The sequence below is a fragment of the Sphaerodactylus townsendi genome, linkage group LG11, assembly GCF_021028975.2.
Source record: "Sphaerodactylus townsendi isolate TG3544 linkage group LG11, MPM_Stown_v2.3, whole genome shotgun sequence".
Classification (NCBI taxonomy): domain Eukaryota; kingdom Metazoa; phylum Chordata; class Lepidosauria; order Squamata; family Sphaerodactylidae; genus Sphaerodactylus; species Sphaerodactylus townsendi.
Genome location: NC_059435.1, coordinates 33,030,248 through 33,049,419, shown reverse-complemented (window position 1 = coordinate 33,049,419; position 19,172 = coordinate 33,030,248). Strand labels below are relative to the sequence as shown.

General features: G+C 42.8%; 1 protein-coding gene across 3 annotated transcripts in view; it reads left to right on the top strand.

Annotated features, from left to right (window-relative positions):
• Positions 1 to 19,172, top strand: part of RBMS3 (RNA binding motif single stranded interacting protein 3) — an 882,486-nt gene that overhangs the window by 243,326 nt on the left and 619,988 nt on the right. For all 3 annotated transcript variants that reach the window (XM_048510687.1, XM_048510685.1, XM_048510686.1), the window contains exon 2: positions 9,051 to 9,224. In XM_048510687.1, the coding sequence (XP_048366644.1) occupies positions 9,051 to 9,224 (174 nt within the window). The remainder of the gene's footprint in view (positions 1 to 9,050; positions 9,225 to 19,172) is intronic.

Below are 19,172 nucleotides of genomic sequence, written 5' to 3'. Positions count from 1 at the left end.
GTGCAACTCAGGCATGGGACTCTGAACATGGATGTGGGCTGTTTGTGGGTTGTAGCCAGTCAGCTCCTTAATGCTGTTCACCCACAGAAATGCCACCTGAAAGAGGCACACAGTGGCATCAGTGACAAATAGCAGCACTGGACGGCAGGAAGTCTCCTGTACCAGAAGTGCTTCTGTACATGCTCACGTTCAGTGTGCCCTTTGATATCCTGCTTTGCCATTGCCTCCTCTGTGCATCATCCTGCCCCCCAACCCATGGACCCTCCTAGAAGCTCCCTATGAAAGCTGCTGGTAAAGGCTGGTAGATTTCCATGTTGTGGAGGACAGCACTGATGGCAAAGAGCTTGATGACTTCCAGGAGATACATTGCCCAGCTCCCTGTCAAATACTCACTCAATAACCATGCAAGTTAAGACTTTGTCAAAGTCAAAGGCTTTGTTGTAGGCTGCATAGTCTGGTGAGTCATCCTCAGGCTACGGTGTCAGCAAATAAGGGGTGAGGGGTATCCACAATCACCTAGCATGGATAGAATGACACCTGTCAGGATTGAGGAACCCCGACTCCTGGCCCACTCCCCCTTTCCTGACACAGCAGCCACTCCTTTGACTTCAGGTTATGTGGCCAATAGGTGGTTGAGGTCAGATGCTTTAAAACTGTGTGCATTATGGAAACTGCCCAGAAACATGACCACAAGGACCATGAAGATGCCCTGGTGATAGCAGGGTTCCTGACTATTCAGGCTGTGCAAGTGAGGGCAGTTTTCATATATCTGCAACTCCTCCTGGGGGCAAGGCATGAGGGCTCCCCAAACTCTTGGTGTGGGGACACTGTCACATGGCCATCTTCTGAGGTGACCAACAGGAGGAGATGCCAAGTCAGCCAGGTCACACCCCAGGGCCCAGGAAGTAGAGGGAAATACAAAAATGAACAAGAGCCTGGTCATATTTATATTTAATATTTAATTCAAATAAGTAGAGAAATGGTCGATAGATGCTGTGTCCAAAATCTGCTTCAAACGTTTGGACTAGCCGAACTTCTCCTGCTGCTTAAGTATCTGTGCTCTGCTTTGAAGCTGAAACATGCTCTATAAATATCTTTTTTTAAAAAAGCATTGCAAAGCAGCTCTTCAGTGAATTACAATTCAAGAAAATAGTGTTTTTCAGTTTTCTATTTCAGAGGAGGCCGTAAAATGTTTTGAAACACTAGAAATCGTATTCATGTTATAGGGTGAACAGATAAAAAAGGTTTATTTCTCCTTAAGTAATTGTGTCAAAGAGGAGATTGCAGTCGTTTCAGCCTTTCACATGCCTGCCAAAATTTCCTCTTCTGTTCAAGTATTAAGGATACAGAAACCTTGTTTTCCATTGTATCTTTTCTTTCTCTTTCCCAATAGCATGGCATTTTATGTGGAGTGAGGCAAACTGAATACCTTTATTCCAACAAGAACTGTATGGATTGTTCCTAAAGACACTTGTTTGAGCTTATGGCAGATCTTTGACAGATAGCAGCAATATTTCCAGGCACTCTGCCATACTTCTCTTGGCATTTAACTTTTATCCATTTCTGTATATGTTTTGAAGAACCATGGTTAATAACTTCAAGATAACCTATCCGAGAAAGTTGTTGAAAAAAGGAGGATGTACAGCAAAAACTGGGAAATGATGGTTATTAGAATAATGTTCCATATTGTCTACTCTAATTGGAATGTTTTCCTAGTTTAATGAAGGGTAAGCAAACTTCTTTTTATGGTATTTTGTGTGCCAGCTCTTTACTCCTCAACTTGGAATTCAATGCGGGCATTGAAGCCTGCCCCTCTGGACCTACTCCTCTGCAAGAAGGTAGCTATCACCCCTTCCTGCAGTGACCTACTCTAGTCCAGACCTACCTCCTCACCTCTTTTTAAATCCTGGCACTCTTGAATTTCTCTATGTGCTTGTGTTTTCCCCATTGAGTTTTACCCATTTGTAAGGAGCTGTCATGGGACATATAAAAAGATTATGTATGTTTTCACACCAGTTTTCAAAGGGATTGTGTTAAATGAAGGCTTGGTTTGAATTTAGCAAGCAGTGCTTGGTTTCTTATCATAAACTCAGCATAACTTCCTGCTTAGTTCATTGATATATGCAAAATTTAAATTACTCAAAAGATAACTTGATTCATGCTTGCAAATAAACAAACTTGATAGGACAGAAAGGTTCATATAAACCGGCTAAACTTTCACCAGAAATTCCAGGGTTGGAATTTGAAGCCTCATAGCCAAGATAAAAAGCTATTTGAGGGAGAGCAATCCAGGCCTCAAAATCTTCTTTGGGCACAGCGTTAAGGACGTGTCAAACTGTAACTTAATTTGCAGGCTCTATGAATCTGTGGCTTGACCAGTCTATTCTTCTCCTCTTGCCAGCTGCAGAGTACCTTTTGAGATTTATACTTGAGCTCCAGAAACTAACTCGGGGAGCCTGGGTTAGAGAGTCCTAACGGTAAATCTGGATACATCCCTCCGTATTCCAAATGTGACTCTGTCATCCCTTTGTAGTAAAACCCACAAGGAGCTGAGGCTTTTGTTTTCGGCAGTGATTCAGATCTGTCATGAAAGATGAGATTTATTTTTGAGGAGTAATATAAAAAATAAGTAAAAGGCCAAAGGAAAAAAAAGAATTCATTTTGTATTCCTTTGGGGGGAACTTTTTTTTAAAGCAAACTCTTTCTAGCAATCTTTCCTTTGATTTGCCATGATTCACAGTCCTATGAAAGATTTATTTGAAAAAAAGGTCTTCTTTAAGTATAAGGGCAGTGTTTCCCTCCAAAACCCTCTTCAAAATGAACAAAGTAACCACTTGTCATATACTGTGACTAATGAGAGTTTAGTGTAGCCTTTCCTGTTCATTCTTATGCTTTTGTGTTTGGAGAGTTGTAAGTTAAATCTTTAGAAATCGCACTGCAGGCATCACTGACATGAGACAAAAGAGAAAAGCTCAGTTTGAGTAGTGGGAACTTGATTGTGGGGAAATTTTGGGGGGAGGAAAGACTTCCAGATCTGTGGGAAGTGAAGCATTCCCAAAAAGTAAATTTCAGTTCCATCCTAAGCAGGCCTGTCAGAATCCTACTCAAGTCCACTGAGTGGGGCTCGGCTTACTCTCAAGACAAGTGTTCTTAGGGTTGTGTTGTTAGAGCACAAATTTATGTGTTTTTTTGGTAAATTGTGTGCAAGAAGAAAATTTCTTCTTTCTTTTTACACTATCTGTTCACATGGTGGAAATCCAGAACCACTTGAAGTTTCTTTCAACATGCAGATGGGGTTGGAGAGATACACATAGTGAGGGAGCTGGATGGGGTTGGAGCCCTGAGCACTAGTCATGGGGGTCACATTGGGGGCGTGTTTGGTTACCTCCAGGTCAAGGCTCATCCCAAGCCAGAGGGTAGAAGCAGTGGCTTACCGCCTATGGAGACATGGGACCACCCATGATGCCAGGTGCACGCCTGTGGGGGCACCCAGCAGGCTCCTGCCCACCCCCACTCACCCCTCGCTGCCACCGCGCCACTGCCGCCCACCTGCCCGCTGCTCACCTGCCCGCCTGGCCCCCTCACTCACTTACCCTTTCCTTTCCCCACAGGCTCTGAGGCTCGACTTCAGGGAAGCTGCCTCTTGGGCAGCCTATCTCTATGACTTTCTTAAAAGAGCAATGTTCCAAAGAAGCCGAGCCTCAGAGCCTGCAGGGAAAGGAAAGGGTAAGTGAGTGAGGGGGACGAAGCGCTGTGTGAATAAACACTGCAGTTCTTACTCATGAGTAAGCGGGGCCCCACGGGGGGTGCCTGAAAAGGGGGTTTTTTGTCTCCGGGTGCCATTTGGACCCCGAATACCACTGGGTGGAAGTGGTGGAACATAGGGAACCCTGGTGGTGGCAGGACATAGGTGGGAAACAGTGGGGTCTGGGTGCCTAGGACTCCGCAAGGCAGCAGTGAAACAGCATGCCTAAGCTTAGCACCAGCCTGCCTTGAAAAGTTGCACTGCAGCTGCAGGGTAGTGGGAGAGCAGATCTTTCAACCCAGGGTGTCCAGCACCTCTCCCTGAACTATCTGTCCAGCCTGCCATGCAGGAAACCAGGTATGCTCTTGCTGCGGCATTGCTGGCTGCCTGCCTCTTGCCAGGCTCAGAGGCACCCTGCCAGGGATCAGGCACAGCAGTGAGCTGGAATCTTGCCCAGCCTCACAACCAACACTGCTGTGCCTTCTCTTCCTGTGCCTTGAGCCCACCAGCCTCTGCCTTCTGCTGCCTGCTGCCCACCTGCCTCTCCTCTCCTGGCTTGGAGGCACCCTATCAGAGGCTGGGTGTACAGGTGAAGGGCATACTGGTGAAGAGGAAAGCTAAACGGGGGGTGGGGGGTAGATTTTTTAAGAGCCCCCCCAGCTGACACAAGAGAAGCAAAAGGGATGGGGCTAGAATGTCATCGTCCCTTTCCTTTGCAGAGGGGGGTGAACCCTAGCTGTTTTCTCTTCTGCTGGGCTTCTGCTCTTCCTGCCTTTGGGTCTCCTAGCCAGGCCTGGCCCCTTGTCAAATCAGAAAGCAAGGACCTTTGTTTTTATACTTGTGAAACCTTCTGGGCAGCTGTCACTCACCAGCCTTTCCCTCTGGATTGGAGGCACCCTTCGGAACTCATTAAAGGCAAGGAGAAAGGAGAACATTGTCTCCTTGCTCCAGCATTTTGCATGCGGGTGAGGTTCCTGTAGATAAACGCTTGAAAGGCTGAGTTCCTTTGTCCCAGATTAGGGAGCTTAACCTGGCTGTCCTCAGTCTTAGCCCAACATTCTGACCCCTACAACACCCGACAGTGGTTAGAATGCTAAACTAGGATATAGATTCAAATCCCTGCCCTGACGCTCACATGGTTGAGCTTGAGACAGTCCCCCTTCTCTCTCAGACTAACCTACATTGCAGATTTTTTGTAAGGTTAAAAAGAAAAGGGAGAACCATGTATTCTTCTCTGGCTCCATGGTAAAGTTTCCAGTTTCTAGGTGAGATATGGAGTTCTCCAAGAATGATGGCTAATATCCAGGTTATAGAGATCAATGCCCCTGGAGGAAATGCAGTTTCATCCTATTGATCAACTGGTGTGTTGGAAGCAGGCGGAAGAATCATATAACCTCTAAATTATATCATATATCCTTATTTTATTCCTGTATTTTTCCTTTGGCAGATAGTCTTGTAAAAGTGAGAGTTGGGATGAGAGTTGTCATCCTTTACAGTTCAGTTCCTTTCCCAGAGTCCTTCAAAATTAAATATCTGAATGTGGAGCATATGCTATGTTTTGCATACATGTTTGGCAATGCATCCACATGTTTGTTTGTTTGTTTGTTTATTAAATTTATAAACCTCCCTCCTTCCTTCCTTCCTTCCTTCCTTCCTTCCTTCCTTCCTTCCTTCCTTCCTTCCTTCCTTCCTTCCTTCCTTCCTTCCTTCCTTCCTTCCTTCCTTCCTTCCTTCCTTCTTAGCACGGCTAGGGTGGCCCAGCATCCCATCCTTACATTCCACTGCCCACTGTTGCGGCTGCTCTGGGGCAGGGGAATCCATGTTGGGTGAGAGCACAATTTTATTGCTTCCCACAGGCACCATTTTCTGTAGTTGTATCCCTGGTTGGAGAGGGCAATTTTCCCCTCTTACATTAGCAGTTTGTTGCAAACCGATGCGACAAACACATCTGGTGTCCACTGCTCTATTCTGACGTTGCAGTGGGAATATTGGTTGAGATTTTAGGCAGCTTCTACTGTTCCACTGTTTTTATGCCTCTGGATTGTTTGTATAGCATTATGAATTTATTTCATGATTATTATTCTATTTTTATTGTATTTGTTTTATTTTGTGAAAGTAGAACTTCTATGTTATATATAAATATATAAATTTTCTTGACAGATGAGACTTCTGCTAAAGTTTTGCTAGCATCCCTATGGTACAGGGTAATGCATTTTAAAGTGGGTTAGATTCAAATATTGTTGTGTTCATTATATGCAGCATTTATTCATTAATGAATTTTTCCTCCTTAGTTTGTCTCTCCTTATTGTCTTTGTGGGCAAGTGCACTTGCAGGTTTTTGTTTTTGTACAATAGTTAGTTATCCATCCGTACAAAAATAATAATTTTTTTTCTTTGATGATGACCAAATGTGGGACAGCCTGTTGTCTTTATGTTTCATTAGGATTTCTCAGATCAACTGAAAATGCATTCCTAGGCTCTAAAACAGGGACTTCCCCACTACAGTGAATTTCCCATTCATTGAAAGAGTGTCAAAATCTTGGAAATTATTTTCTAAAAATAGAGGTACCAGAATTTAAATGTTTCGGGGGGCAGGGGACATGATGATGATGATGATGAAGAAGAAGAAGAAGAAGAAGAAGAGGAGGAGGAGGAGGAGGAGGAGGAGAAGGAGGAGGAGTTTGGATTTATATTCCCCCTTTCTCTCCCGTAGGAGACTCAAAGGGGCTTACAATCTCCTTTCCCTTCCCCCCTCACAACAAACACCCTGTGAGGTGGGTGGGGCTGAGAGAGCTCCGAAAAGCTGTGACTAGCCCAAGGTCACCCAGCTGGCGTGTGTGGGAGTGCACAGGCTAATCTGAATTCTCCAGATAGGCCTCCACAGCTCAGGCGGCAGAGCTGGGAATCAAACCCAGTTCATCCAGATCAGAGTGCACCTGCTCTTAGCCACTACGCCATTGCTGCTCCCTCAGCTTCTGAACTAGAAACTCTGCCTTCTTATCATAGATGTGTAAGTACAGATTAGACTATTCAGCATGTGGAAAAGACGATCCTGCATACACATACCATTCATTCCTGTTGTCTACAATAAAACCCTGGCGCTAAAATGCTGGGGCTCATCCAGCCAAGGTGAACCTCTGGCTTAAAACTATTGATGCTTAGTGCTTTTTTGTTTTGTTTTTGGAAGCCTGGTCTGGGCATTTTCCAAACATGAGCCAGCATTCTTTTAAAATTAATCTAATGTAGATATAGCCCCCACGTCGGCTGCAGATTCAAGACATTTCTTTGGTTCCATGTAAAGCAAAATTGCACATTAGCCTAATTGTATGAGCAGTTCTGTGTGGCAAAGAAGAGATGATGGAGATGTCAAAGACAAATTTCAGTTCTGGGGAACCCCAATTCAGATCACAACCACACAGGGAGAATAAAGGTGTTCAATCCCCTCCATCTCTACATGGTTTTTCTAACTGAAAACTGGATCCCAGCCATGGAAACTTAAGGTGGACTTGCTTTTCCTTGCTAGATATAGCTTTCCTAAGAGCAGGACTGTGGATTATCTGATTTCCCATGTTACTAAAACTGCAATCCATTCTAAGCCCCAGGAATCTCAACCAATAAGTACAGAATATATAGAAAAATGCTTCACACTTCTGCACAAAGCCGCTTTGAGGAATAATGCTCATTTGAGCGCTGTGGTGGGGTAATGTGCCCCCCACAGGGAACATTCTTGTACATTGTGGCTAAAAATAAAATGAGATGGCCTTTCTGAGAAGATATTGCATATATTTGGTTACTTAAGAGTCATACATAGTGAGTGTGACCATAGGAGAGAGATCTTGTTCAGGATGGAAAGAGTTATCTATCTTTGCAATCTTTGCATTTCACCTTTTTTGTAATGTATAACTCACAGTGTCTAAATTCACCTCTTGGAGCATTTTAATGGGAGTATGGCATGATTCAAAGGTCCCACTGTTGCATAGCCTCTTAATTGTTCTGTACTGATGAATTTGTAATGCTCTCTGAGCATCCCAACTGACTTTTAAAAGCCCAGTTCAGACATGTACTCAACAATGCAGTAGCTGATTGAAATTGCAAATATGAATGGCTCTTTTTCCATTCAGCGACCATTAATAATGATCCCAGTGATAAAGCATGACAAATCATTACTATATCCAGCAACAAAGCCATGAATAATTTTCTTTTAAAAATCCAAAAAAGGAACAAAATTCACTCATGCAGAAACAAGGTGTATGGGGCAATTAGATATAAACTGTACCAGTGATTTCATGTGTGAACTGGATCACAATAAGAAAACATGCAATATTGGTATTACTGTCAATGCATAACATTGATGCATTGTCATCATTCATGACATGAATGTCTGTGAAGCTATGCTATTAAATATTGGCAATTACTTTTATTTGAATCTCTGCATTCAATAATGGATCTCTATGCATCCTTACATGGACTTAAGAGGTGTGAGTCACCTGTTACATCAATTATCCCTTGGGATTATTCACTGCAGTATTGTTACTTCTACCTAAATTATGCCAGTCTTTGTGCCCCTCTTTGTTGGAGGATCATGGGTAAATTGTGGCTTTGTAGGAGGCCTACTTATTTTCCAGCCTTTTGGAGTAATTCAGAAGAATAGATTTTGCACCCTCATGTCTACAAGTCATGGTCTGACTTCCTTGCAGAATAAAAAAGGAGAAAATATGCATTACAAGACCAGCAAACTCTACCAAAGGGAGCCCCTGGGTGTTGTGCGTGTACATTAAGTGCTGTCAAGTCACCTCCCACTTATGGCAACCCTATAAATGAATGACCTCCAAAATGTTTGAGAAAAATCAAATTTGTTAGAAATGTTGTCTGGAACACTCTCTCAGGCATCTGTAAGAGTGACGACTGTGCATGTGGCATTCAGGGTTACCATAATAACACAAAATGGCAGCCAATGTTTAGGTGTGATGCCAACTACCAATACAGTGACAAGGAAGGGAACATATAGGAAGGGGAAATCGGACTTGATGTACTGGGGAGAAGGTGAAATGAAGCCAGTGGTAATGGGGAAAATGGAGTCTGTAGGGGGGAAGTGCCAGTGGAAGAGAACAGGATTGACCCTCCCTGATAGTCCTTGTGGATCACCTTGTAGTCCAAGGTTCCTAGACACTTATGTTCATAGATTTGTAAATTAATCCCGCCTTTCCAGTATAAAATGTTATGTGCTGTGCAAATGCAACATTACATTTGTCATATAGAGTCCAGTTATTTGTATTTTATATGAGATTTTTTCTCTCTCTTTATAGCCCAACTCCACAGTGAGAACGTACCACAACAGTAAATATCGGGTGACCATGAGTCCTGGCTTTAGTTCACAGTGGAGCAGCAGCCAGCCTCTTTGGAACACATATACTTTCCCAAGAACAAGCTTGCACTACCAGTCCCATGCTAGCTACACCTACTGTGCTGGACATACTGCGGTGAGTACATATAGTGCCTTGTATTCTGATTTCAGTGAAATGTAGAAACATTCTTAATCAGTTTGAAAACTCAGTAAGTCTGGGTAGTGTACGTTCTTCAACAGTGTCATTAGATCTGCATTTTTTCCCCTGTAGAACAACCCTATGATTCTAAGACCTGAATACAGGAAACTGTCTTCAAGCAAGTTAGAATATATTTTGAAATTACGGCTCTGGTTACGATGTTTCTATGAAATCGAGACACTGGGCAAAATAGTAATAAAGATATGTTGGTTAGCTTTATCTTTAGAGAGCTGCCATAGCTAAATGAATGTTCCTTGAGCTTCAGAGTCTATAAAATTTTAGTTAATTACAGTGGTTCATCAGGAGTGCCTGTTATCTTCTGTCGCTGATGTTGGTCAATGTGTTTGGCACACTTGATAGAGAACATAATTTCCTGCCTCTGTCCTAAGCTGATTCATGTATTTGTACCCAATCAAGAAGCAAACAGCATAGAAAATTGTGTGTGTGTATATTTATGTGTATTGAATTTCTAGACCGCTGTCCCCTGTTATACAGGCTCAGAGCAGTTTACAACATTTAATACAATAAAAACAATATAATAAATCAAGGTGCCCAAGAATATAAACCCAGCGAAGAATGGGGTTAATAATACCTTAATAACAAAAACAAGAAAAGAAAATTGAAAAAGAGTGGGACAGGGAAAGGGAGAAAGGGGAAAGGGAGGCCAGCTAAGACAGAAAATTACTGCCGCGGCCCTCAATCATAGGCCTGGTAGAACATCTCCATTTTGCAGGCCCTACAATACTGTGATAGTTATAATACTCATCACATCTTTTTTGTTTGACATCTGTGAAAAGATTACCATGACATTCATCAATACAATCGTTTTAGATCATCTTCTGAAAATTTAATGTTCTATTACAGAAAAGGACATATTTGTTTCATGATTTTCCTTCTAAAAGCAGGAACAGGTGTTACGTACACCAATGGAGTCAACAGTATCTTTATGGCAAAATCTTCCATCTGTCTAATGTTGAGGAATGCTCGCTACATAACAAAGTATCATTCCATCATGACTTTGCTTCCTCTACAATGGGCGCTAGAAATTCTCAACGTAATGACATCAGGTTGTATAGTTAGTTTTTAAGTGTTAGGGAGGAGATGAATATATCAAAGTCTCTTTCCATCAATATCACCATACCTTGATGACTTGCTGACACGAGATGTTACATACTTCAAGTAAGGAACATATGTTTATGAATTCATCCTGGATAGATCAACCAGGTAAGATCTATCAGGTCTCTGGTTATGTTCTTTTATACATGATCTTAGACACTGGGACTTATGAAAATTGACGCAATGATCACATGACTTCTGACAGCTTATTGTGCAAGATCATTTCTTCGAGGTTTTATGTTGCACATTATACGTTGTTATATGATTACTTCCCAAAAGGAAGGAGATGCAATTTAAAGGAACTCTTTCCCTTACACATTGCTCCACTGAAAATTGCTACCCAAGGTGATTTTACCCCTAATGGGAAGCTAACTGGTACTCATAAATTTTCCCCAGGGAGTAAAACCAGTTTGAGGATGGCGATTTTGTGTGAAAATGATACTAGGAGAATGAATTAAATAGCCCTCTTCTCGCATGCTGGTCTGCTCTTTAAGTCAACACTCCATGGTTGCAACCTGTTAAAAACTGTTGCTCATTACAAAGCTACGCATAATGTGTTGTTCTGCTCTACACTTCAGTACAGGAATGAATATATTTTACATTAAATACAGTAACAGGCTTTTGGATAACCTGAGGTTGGGTGGACTGCCTGGTATACTTTAGATCTGCTATCTTGTTTTCCGTGGCAGGTTTAATTACAGAGTTTATTGAGTAGTGTGTAATGCATTAGAAAATTAATTATAATGTAGATGGGTAGTTACTGTGCAAAGGTGAAAGCTCCTTTAAATAAGTGCAGCGGTTTTGTATTTGATTCTGCTGTTGGTGGCATTCCTTTCATTTTTTGTTCACCCTTGGGACCATTAGACTTACTGAAAAATAATTTCAGCATTCTTATTACTGCTAAGAATACTAGGAAAAAATGGAGATCTGCTGAAAAGCAGCTCAAATGTCCTGAGCTAAAATGCTCTATAATAGGGTAAGCATTTATACCTCCATCCCCTGACCATGCACAATTTAAGCTCTACTGAAATCAGAGTAACCTGAAGCTAAACATTTGGCACATTCATTTAATCTGAGTATCACAAAGCCAAAGTCCTATGAGACCATCAACATGAAGTAAGATTGCCAGCTCTGACTTGGGAGATTTGAGATTGGCATCTGGAGAAACTTGGAGTTTAGGGAGGGGAGGAAGTTTAGCAGAGATGTGATATCATAGAGTCTTTCCTCTGAAGCTGTTGTTTCTTCCAGGAGAACTGATATATGTAGTATGGAGGTGGGTTGTTATTCTGGGACAACTCTAAGCCCCAGGACAATTGGGGGTTGGCAATCTTGACACAAACGTTGTTAAAGGATTACTATTCTGTAGCTAGAATTGAAACTGGGACATCACATGGCATTGTGGATGACCTGCCTGCCTCCAGGGCCAAGATCCTACTAGTTATATACCAGGAGTAAATTTCCTTCAGCAAATACCTTGATCTTTACACCTTTCCTGTAATTTTTTAGACTAATTCATTATGAGTTCCAAAAGATGGGGGTGTTAAGTAGTTTTTTTTAAAAAAATATGTAAGAAAAATTACCACAGAATTTTTAGGAATCTTCTTGCTGCATATTGCTTTGCTAAAAATGGGGGGAAAGGCAGTTCTCAACTCTCTTACAAGAAATGCAAATTATCCATTGATCCATAGGAGCCCTAAGAGAAATGGTCATGCTGCAGAGATTTGGGAGTAAGTCAGCTGGATGAAACGTAAAGGAGTGGTAGTCCTGGAAAACCTAATGAAGTCATTAAAATTGTATTTTAATTGTATTTGAATATGTTTTAAATCACCAAACAAATCAGAAACAAGGTAGAAAACATCACAGAAACTGTGGAAACACAGTGGGTTGGCCGTGATGTCATCTGTATTGTCCATTTTTTTAAAAAAAGTCAGTGAAATGTAGCAAATTCAGACCGAGCAATAAGACACATTTTAAATGTTCCTCATTTTAGACGTCAACTTCATTTTCTTATTTTTTTAATGCCACTGACTGTGAGAAGCTTCCTTGACTGGTAAATGGAAGGAATAGTTTAAAATCTACAATGCTCAAATCAACAACCATGAAGTAGGCAACCGTAGGAGAAAGCTTGATGGTTGATCAATGCAATCCCAAATGCTAACTACCGACATTATTTTTTTAAAAAAATTATCTGTGAAAAGCATCAGATAGGAACAAAGCCTCAAACACAAGCTTATTAGTCTCCTTTATTGAAAAAATAAATAGAGAGCCCACCTCTATTGTGCTGGGTTCCTTCAGGGGAAAAGATGTCAGACTCAAACAAATGCATCTCTCAATTAGCTTCCCCTGCCTTCCACACTTCCGTGCCTCTGAAGCAGCCATCCTAGCGCTGCTGCCTCTTTCGGCCAGCTTTTCAAAGCGGCAATCTCATGCAGTTAATTCAAATCAGATCAGCTTATCAGCTTGGTTCATTGTAAGTCTTTCATAAGCGCTCGGGTGTGACAGCCCATTAAAACTTGGCCAGGACCTTTGAAACATCACTCAAATCTGCAAATATATTTTACATTCAAGCCTTTGAGCTAGCTGGGCATATTTGTTTTGTGTATTAACCTTTGAAATTGAGCTTTGTTTTCCAGGGGTTGTAGGTGCGAGGAGGTTTACTTGATTTTGCTAACAGAGGATGAGTTTTATTATTTGAAAAGCACGCATACACATGAGCTTTGATGCCTTGTCTGTCCAATGGTCCTCATAGTTCAGCACAGTCGAACACATGCACGTTATCATATGTGAAATGTGGCTAGAGCAGGGGTAGGGAACCTGCGGCTCTCCAGAAGTTCAGGAACTACAATTCCCATCAGCCCCTACCAGCATGGCCAATTGGCCATGCTGACAGAGGCTGATGGGAATTGTAGTTCCTGAACATCTGGAGAGCCGCAGGTTCCCTACCCCTGGGCTAGAGTGTTCAAGTCGCAGGTAACCTGCTGCATCAGCTGGCACTGAACTTCACATATGAGCAAAACGTGATGCTTATATAAATGGATCCAAAGAACTGGAAGGTGGTTCTTGTTTAACTATTTTCAAATATGAACAATGTTGTCTCATGAAGATGAAAAAAAGGAAAAGCTGGTTGAGCAGTAAGAGGTATCTTTTATTGACACCCTGTGAGAGGACTCCAATTAGGTTATGCTTCTTGCTTTCTCTTGGATCTGTGAATCTGGATTATTAAGTAGAAGTCAAGATAAAGAAAGACAAGGAGGAAGGTAGCTGTAAAAACTTGTGGCCTCTCTCAAGCTGTGTCCCCAGCAGGGGCATGCCACCCCCATGAGTCCTCAGCAGGGGCACCCCCATGGACCACCCCCATGGACATCATTCCCATGGACACCCCCATGTGACCAAATGGTGTGCACCCCAGCTGCACGCCACCAAGCCTCGCCCCCAGGAGCCAGCCTGCAGGGAGGTGGGGCATGGGATGCAGCTGTGGTGTACACCTGGGCTGCCCACCGCTGACAAGCCCCTCCCTGCCCCTCCCACCTCTGTGCAGGCTGGCTTTCAAAAGTCGGCTCTCCTGCACAGAGGCCAGGGGCAGGGATTGGGTGCGTGGCCCCACCTCCACCCGTGCCCAGGGCATGGCTTGGGGGAGTGGGCTCCCCCAAGCCCCCCATGCAGGTGAGCTTTTGAAAGCTGGCGTTTGAAAGCCAGCCTGTGGGGGGGCTCGGTGGTGGGGCCTTGTCCCCTGAAATGCCCCAAGTGCAGGGGGGATATAGGGGGCCCAAGAGTGGGGAGGCATCAGGAAAAGGAGTTGTCTCCTGGCACCCTTCCCCCCTTATGCCTCTGGTCCTCAGTGCCTCCTCTCCCATGTTTCATCATGATTATTAAATTTAAAATAGCTTTCAGTCTGCAATTTGTACTCTGTGTAACAGGCAGGTGAGGGCTAGTGTGGCACAGCAGTTACAAGTGTCGGACTGGGACCTGGATTGACTGTGTTTGTACCCCTGCTCTGCTATGGAAGCCTGCCAAGTAACCTTGTGTTTGGCACAATCTCTCAATCTAACCTTCCTTCACAAAGCTGTTGTGGTGAGAATAAACTGGAGGACGATGCACAAAACTGCTTTGGGTCCCTATTATGGAGAAAAGCTGGATTAAAAGAAATAAAAAGAAGATTCTCCTTATTTCTTGAGTATGTGGGGTCTGATTGGAGCTGTGGTGCAACTGGAAAAAGGACTTCTGCCTCCCCTACTCCATTTTCCTTACCTGAAATGGCTCCAAGAAAGCCTCTCTCAATTTGGCATATTTGAAAGCACGCCTTTAAGGGAAACCCAGTCCCCCTCAGGACTTGCTTCATATTGTGAAAATGGCATGGGTCTAAGTTCTATTCAGCGTTTTATTTTAACAATAGCTCGCATCCAAAGATTATGTTCAAAGAGTGCACAAATTGGTGGCTATAAGCAGGACATCATACTCCCACTTCTTGTAACTCATCAAAACAACGTCTATATTTTATCTGTATCAACTGGATTTTAATTTTAAAATGTATATGGACATTCTGGTGTCTGTTATTCTGAACGATGAGGATATAGTGTGAAATCTATTGAAACATGAAGCGTGCCTGGTCAGCAAACCATAAGGCACACTTCAACACAATGGGTACATCTGAGACAGCTGGCCAGGCATAAATGGAAATAATTTCAGTGGGATTTTTATGACTTTTCTGGATTGTGCTGAATTTGTTTGGGATTTGAGTGCCATGCCAGTAGGCTGGATAAGATCAGAGCCCTAGCAACTAGGTGCAGCATACCTCTAAGCAAATGGAGAGGTAGGGTTGCCTGTGGTTCAGCACCTTACGATAGCAAATTATATTTGCTGCTCTGCGGTGTGTGAAGCAGAACTAAGGCTGTATATTAACAGAGAAGAGTTACCAGAGTCTACTTTTTCAAGTACCAGCATTTCTTCTTAAGCAAACAGAATTTCCTAAAGTGGAGAAGGAATATATTTTTCTTGCCAGCGCTATGGCTATCTCAGAAAAGCAGACAAATAAGAAAAGTGTTCAAGTGGCTGTTTTTCAGGTATACAATGCAAGGGTTTTTTTTTAATTATCCTTGGCCAAATAAGAAAGAATTGAAGGAATGTTTAACATCAGTTATTTTAGTTTAAAAATAAAATCTTTTGTAGTCATAATTAAAAAGCTTTAGGAGAAATGATCTCCCCCCACCACCATCTCCTTTCCTGTCTACTGAGTCTCTTGTTAAATGAACAAGACGGGTTGTCTTCAAAATTTGTAAAGAAGGAGAGGGTGCCTTGAAGCCTCAGAGAAATTCCTGATATTAGGGAGGGAGGGGAATATCTACAAACAGCTAAGCTGTCTTGCATTGTGAGACATCTGACACATTTTGAAAGACTTGCTTGAAAAAGACAGGAGTTGTTTCCTTTCTGGGTCTTTCCCCCTTAAACACTATTAGAGAGATCTGGAGTTTGTTTATAATTTCAGCCTGTTACATGATATGGTGCTTTTGTTTTATTCTTTCTTCACTAATGACATTAATGGAAAAACTTTTGCCACGTGGACCATTTCTATTTTTGAATCGCAGACTTGCAACTGTCGCAAAGTACAATATTGTTCAACTGCATTATCAGCATCAGTTGATGTTACAAGCACAGGTCATTTCTGTTTTTACATGCCCACTGTACTCCTTTTTATGACTGCTTATAACAGGAAGTGTTGGTGATGAAAATGAGTCACAGCGTACACTAAGGATGTACATTATGCTAATGTCGACAAACATCCTTTAACTCTGGAGATTCCCCAAGAGTTCCAAAGTTTATGCCAATGTGTAAAGTACTGAACAGTCTAAAACTTCGTGTAGTCTTGTATGGCAACCAATGTTTTTAGAAGAATGACTATTGGGAGTGGTAGCACACAGAGGCTTACCAGCAGAAAATAGCACCCTGTGGCAAGACCAGAGTTTTCTGCCCCCCTGTGCTCCCCGTGCCCAGCCCCACTAACAATCTCCCTGTTAGCCATGGGGGCCATTCTCATACCTCAGCAGCCCTGGCCGTTGCCTTTGCCCCTGCCAACCATGCCCCGATGGCTGGCAGCCCAGGTGCCTGCCTCACTGGCTGCAGAGCACAAGCCCACTCTGGGGAAAGCCACCATCACCATCTGCCCACCTGCCCACCCACTCTCCTGCTAGGCTGGGCTAATCTGCAGATGCAGCCATCTGGCGGATGAGCCGCACACACCAGAAACTAGCTTACCCACCTGCCAGGCAGAGAGGGCCCGTGGGGGAGGGGGTGCAGCTCAGGGCCTCCTCCGCCTCCAAGAGCCAGGCAGGGAGGCCAACCTGGGCCTTGGCTGGTGCCCCCAGGCAGGCGGGCAGGTGGCATTGCAGAGAGAGGCGCTAGCCTGCATGTGACGCCCTGAAGGCTCCGTCGGGGCCCCAGGCTGCGTGAGCAACAGAAGATCCATGGGCCAAGTGCAGGGGGGGCAGGTGGAAGCCCCATAGGCCAGCCTCACCAGCCAGCCAGCCAGCCAAGGGCAGCCCACATTTGGCTCTTGGTGAGGCCGCCTCCTTGAAGGACAGCAGCGGGGGTAAGCAGGAGATTTTTGGGTATGATTCCCCCCCCATGTGATTAAATTGCCTGTGCCCGGGGACATTTGTTCCCATATGTCCCTTTGGCAGGTATGCGTCTGGTAGCGCATCCGTAACAACAGATGTGACTGCTGTTTTCATTCTGTGTTAGAAAGAGAATCTGTTCTTAGCTGTTCACTAGCACAGTCTAATGTCTTGCTTTACCCAGATTGCATGTCTTTCCTTTGGAGCTGCTGTACATCATTTCTGAAAACTCAGCATATGCTGTAACTATCCTTTTTTAAAGCCTGGAGCAATCACTATTTTCTGGTATCTGATATTTTTCAGTATCTTTTCCTCACTGTCCCAAATTTGTCACTTTTTTTTTTTACATTTTCCTGTTGAATTCTTCTGCTTGTTGTGAGCAACTGGCATTGAGGTGGATCCTATTCATGTTTTCTGCTAGCACTGAAAGTAGCTGCCCCTTCCCATTGTGGATCTTCATTCTTTCCAGGGATGGGGAGCTACTTATTTATTTATTGCCCCATCCTTCTGAATTACAGCTGGACTCCAGACAACTAACAACATAGAATTATAATGAAAATCATCAATATCATATAAATATTAAAACATATAAACATTAAAACAATATTAAAACATTAGTTAATCAATTGTTCTAGGTATTTACCTAGAAGAAATATGATCGAAAAGAAAAAAAGGATCTAAAATTGGAAGATCAGAGCAGTATGTTTGAGGAAGGAATGTAATGGATGACAAGATGGAGTTGTGTGAAGAATGATGGGAAATGAGCCTAAATGTAGTGTGAGATTGAGGAAACAGGATGATAAGGATCCAAAAAATGTAAAGATTTCATGGCGACAAGGAGACAGTTTCGGTAAACAGTTGAGACTGTGTGAGGGGGAAGAGAGCTGATGAGTGAATTTACTTTAAGTTTACCAAAGGATAAATGATAATCCACAAAAGAGATTGCATTGTTTATATGCCAGAGAAGTAAAGACCATATTTTTAAAAATGAAATGCGCGGAAGTCAATGAGTTTAGTAGGGGGTAACTGTTAAGGATAGCACTGTAGCAGAATGTCTTGAATGGTACCTATTATCCTGTGCATCTGAATAGCAGAGATTGGTGCATTTTAATGTCTAAAATGTACTTTGGTATTTTTATTAATATAGGATTTTTCTCCAGTTTTTTTTAATAAGAGACAGAATGTGTATAATTCCTTTATGTAGCACAGCATAAAAAGGATCATGGAGGAAGTTGTTTTTCTAGCTGACTCTGAAAGCCGCTTTTTCTTTAAATCTCTTTCCTGTTCAGCTGCTCTTTAGTATCTTTTGTCTAGCCAAGTGGGACAGGTGCAATTACTCACCTCTGAGCTCTGGGAAAGAGAATATAATTCAAAGCAGTCTTCCATGAGGTAGAGTAATTCATTGATTCACATAGAGTTACTTTATATGGGTCACTTAAAATTTTGAGAGAGTGCAAGATACTCACGGGGTGTTGTGAACCTCCCCACTGTCAAGAGATGTAGCTGATCACCATGTATGCTTGGGACTTAACTAGGCAAGATGCTATGAGATCTGGTAGGCTAAGGCCCCTTCTGCACATGCAGAATAATGCATTTTCAGTCCACTTTCACAGTTATTTGCAAGTGGATTTGCTGTTTTGCACAGTAAAATCCAGCTGCAAAGTGCATTGAAAGTGGATTGAAAGTGCATTATTCTGCATATGCAGAAGGGGTAAAAGGAAAAACAATAGAGTAGACAAGAGTGTCACGACAGTACCATATCTGTCAGTTGGGCAAGAAGTAACTTAGATTACTTGAAGTTAAAAGTATTGTAAGGCATGTCCCTTCACCTAATTTGTTTGCTTCAGCAGAGAGGAAGAACACCACATATCTGATGCTCTGCAACTCTCCATTTAGGTTTATCCACCTTTAAATTGGTCCTGCAGGACACCTTTTCCCTCTGTCCAGACACAATCATGTCCATGTATTCCTTTCCTAAGGTAGCACAGTATAGTCCAGTCTTTTCAGATTTTGGAAGAAAAGCAGTACTTGAATGGAAGACCACCAAGGAAGGCTCTGCAGAAGAAGGCAACAACCAACCACCTCTTTTTCTCTCTTGTCTTGAAAGTTCCTTGTTGGGTTGACTTACGTTTATTGCAACTTGATGGCACTTACACACATA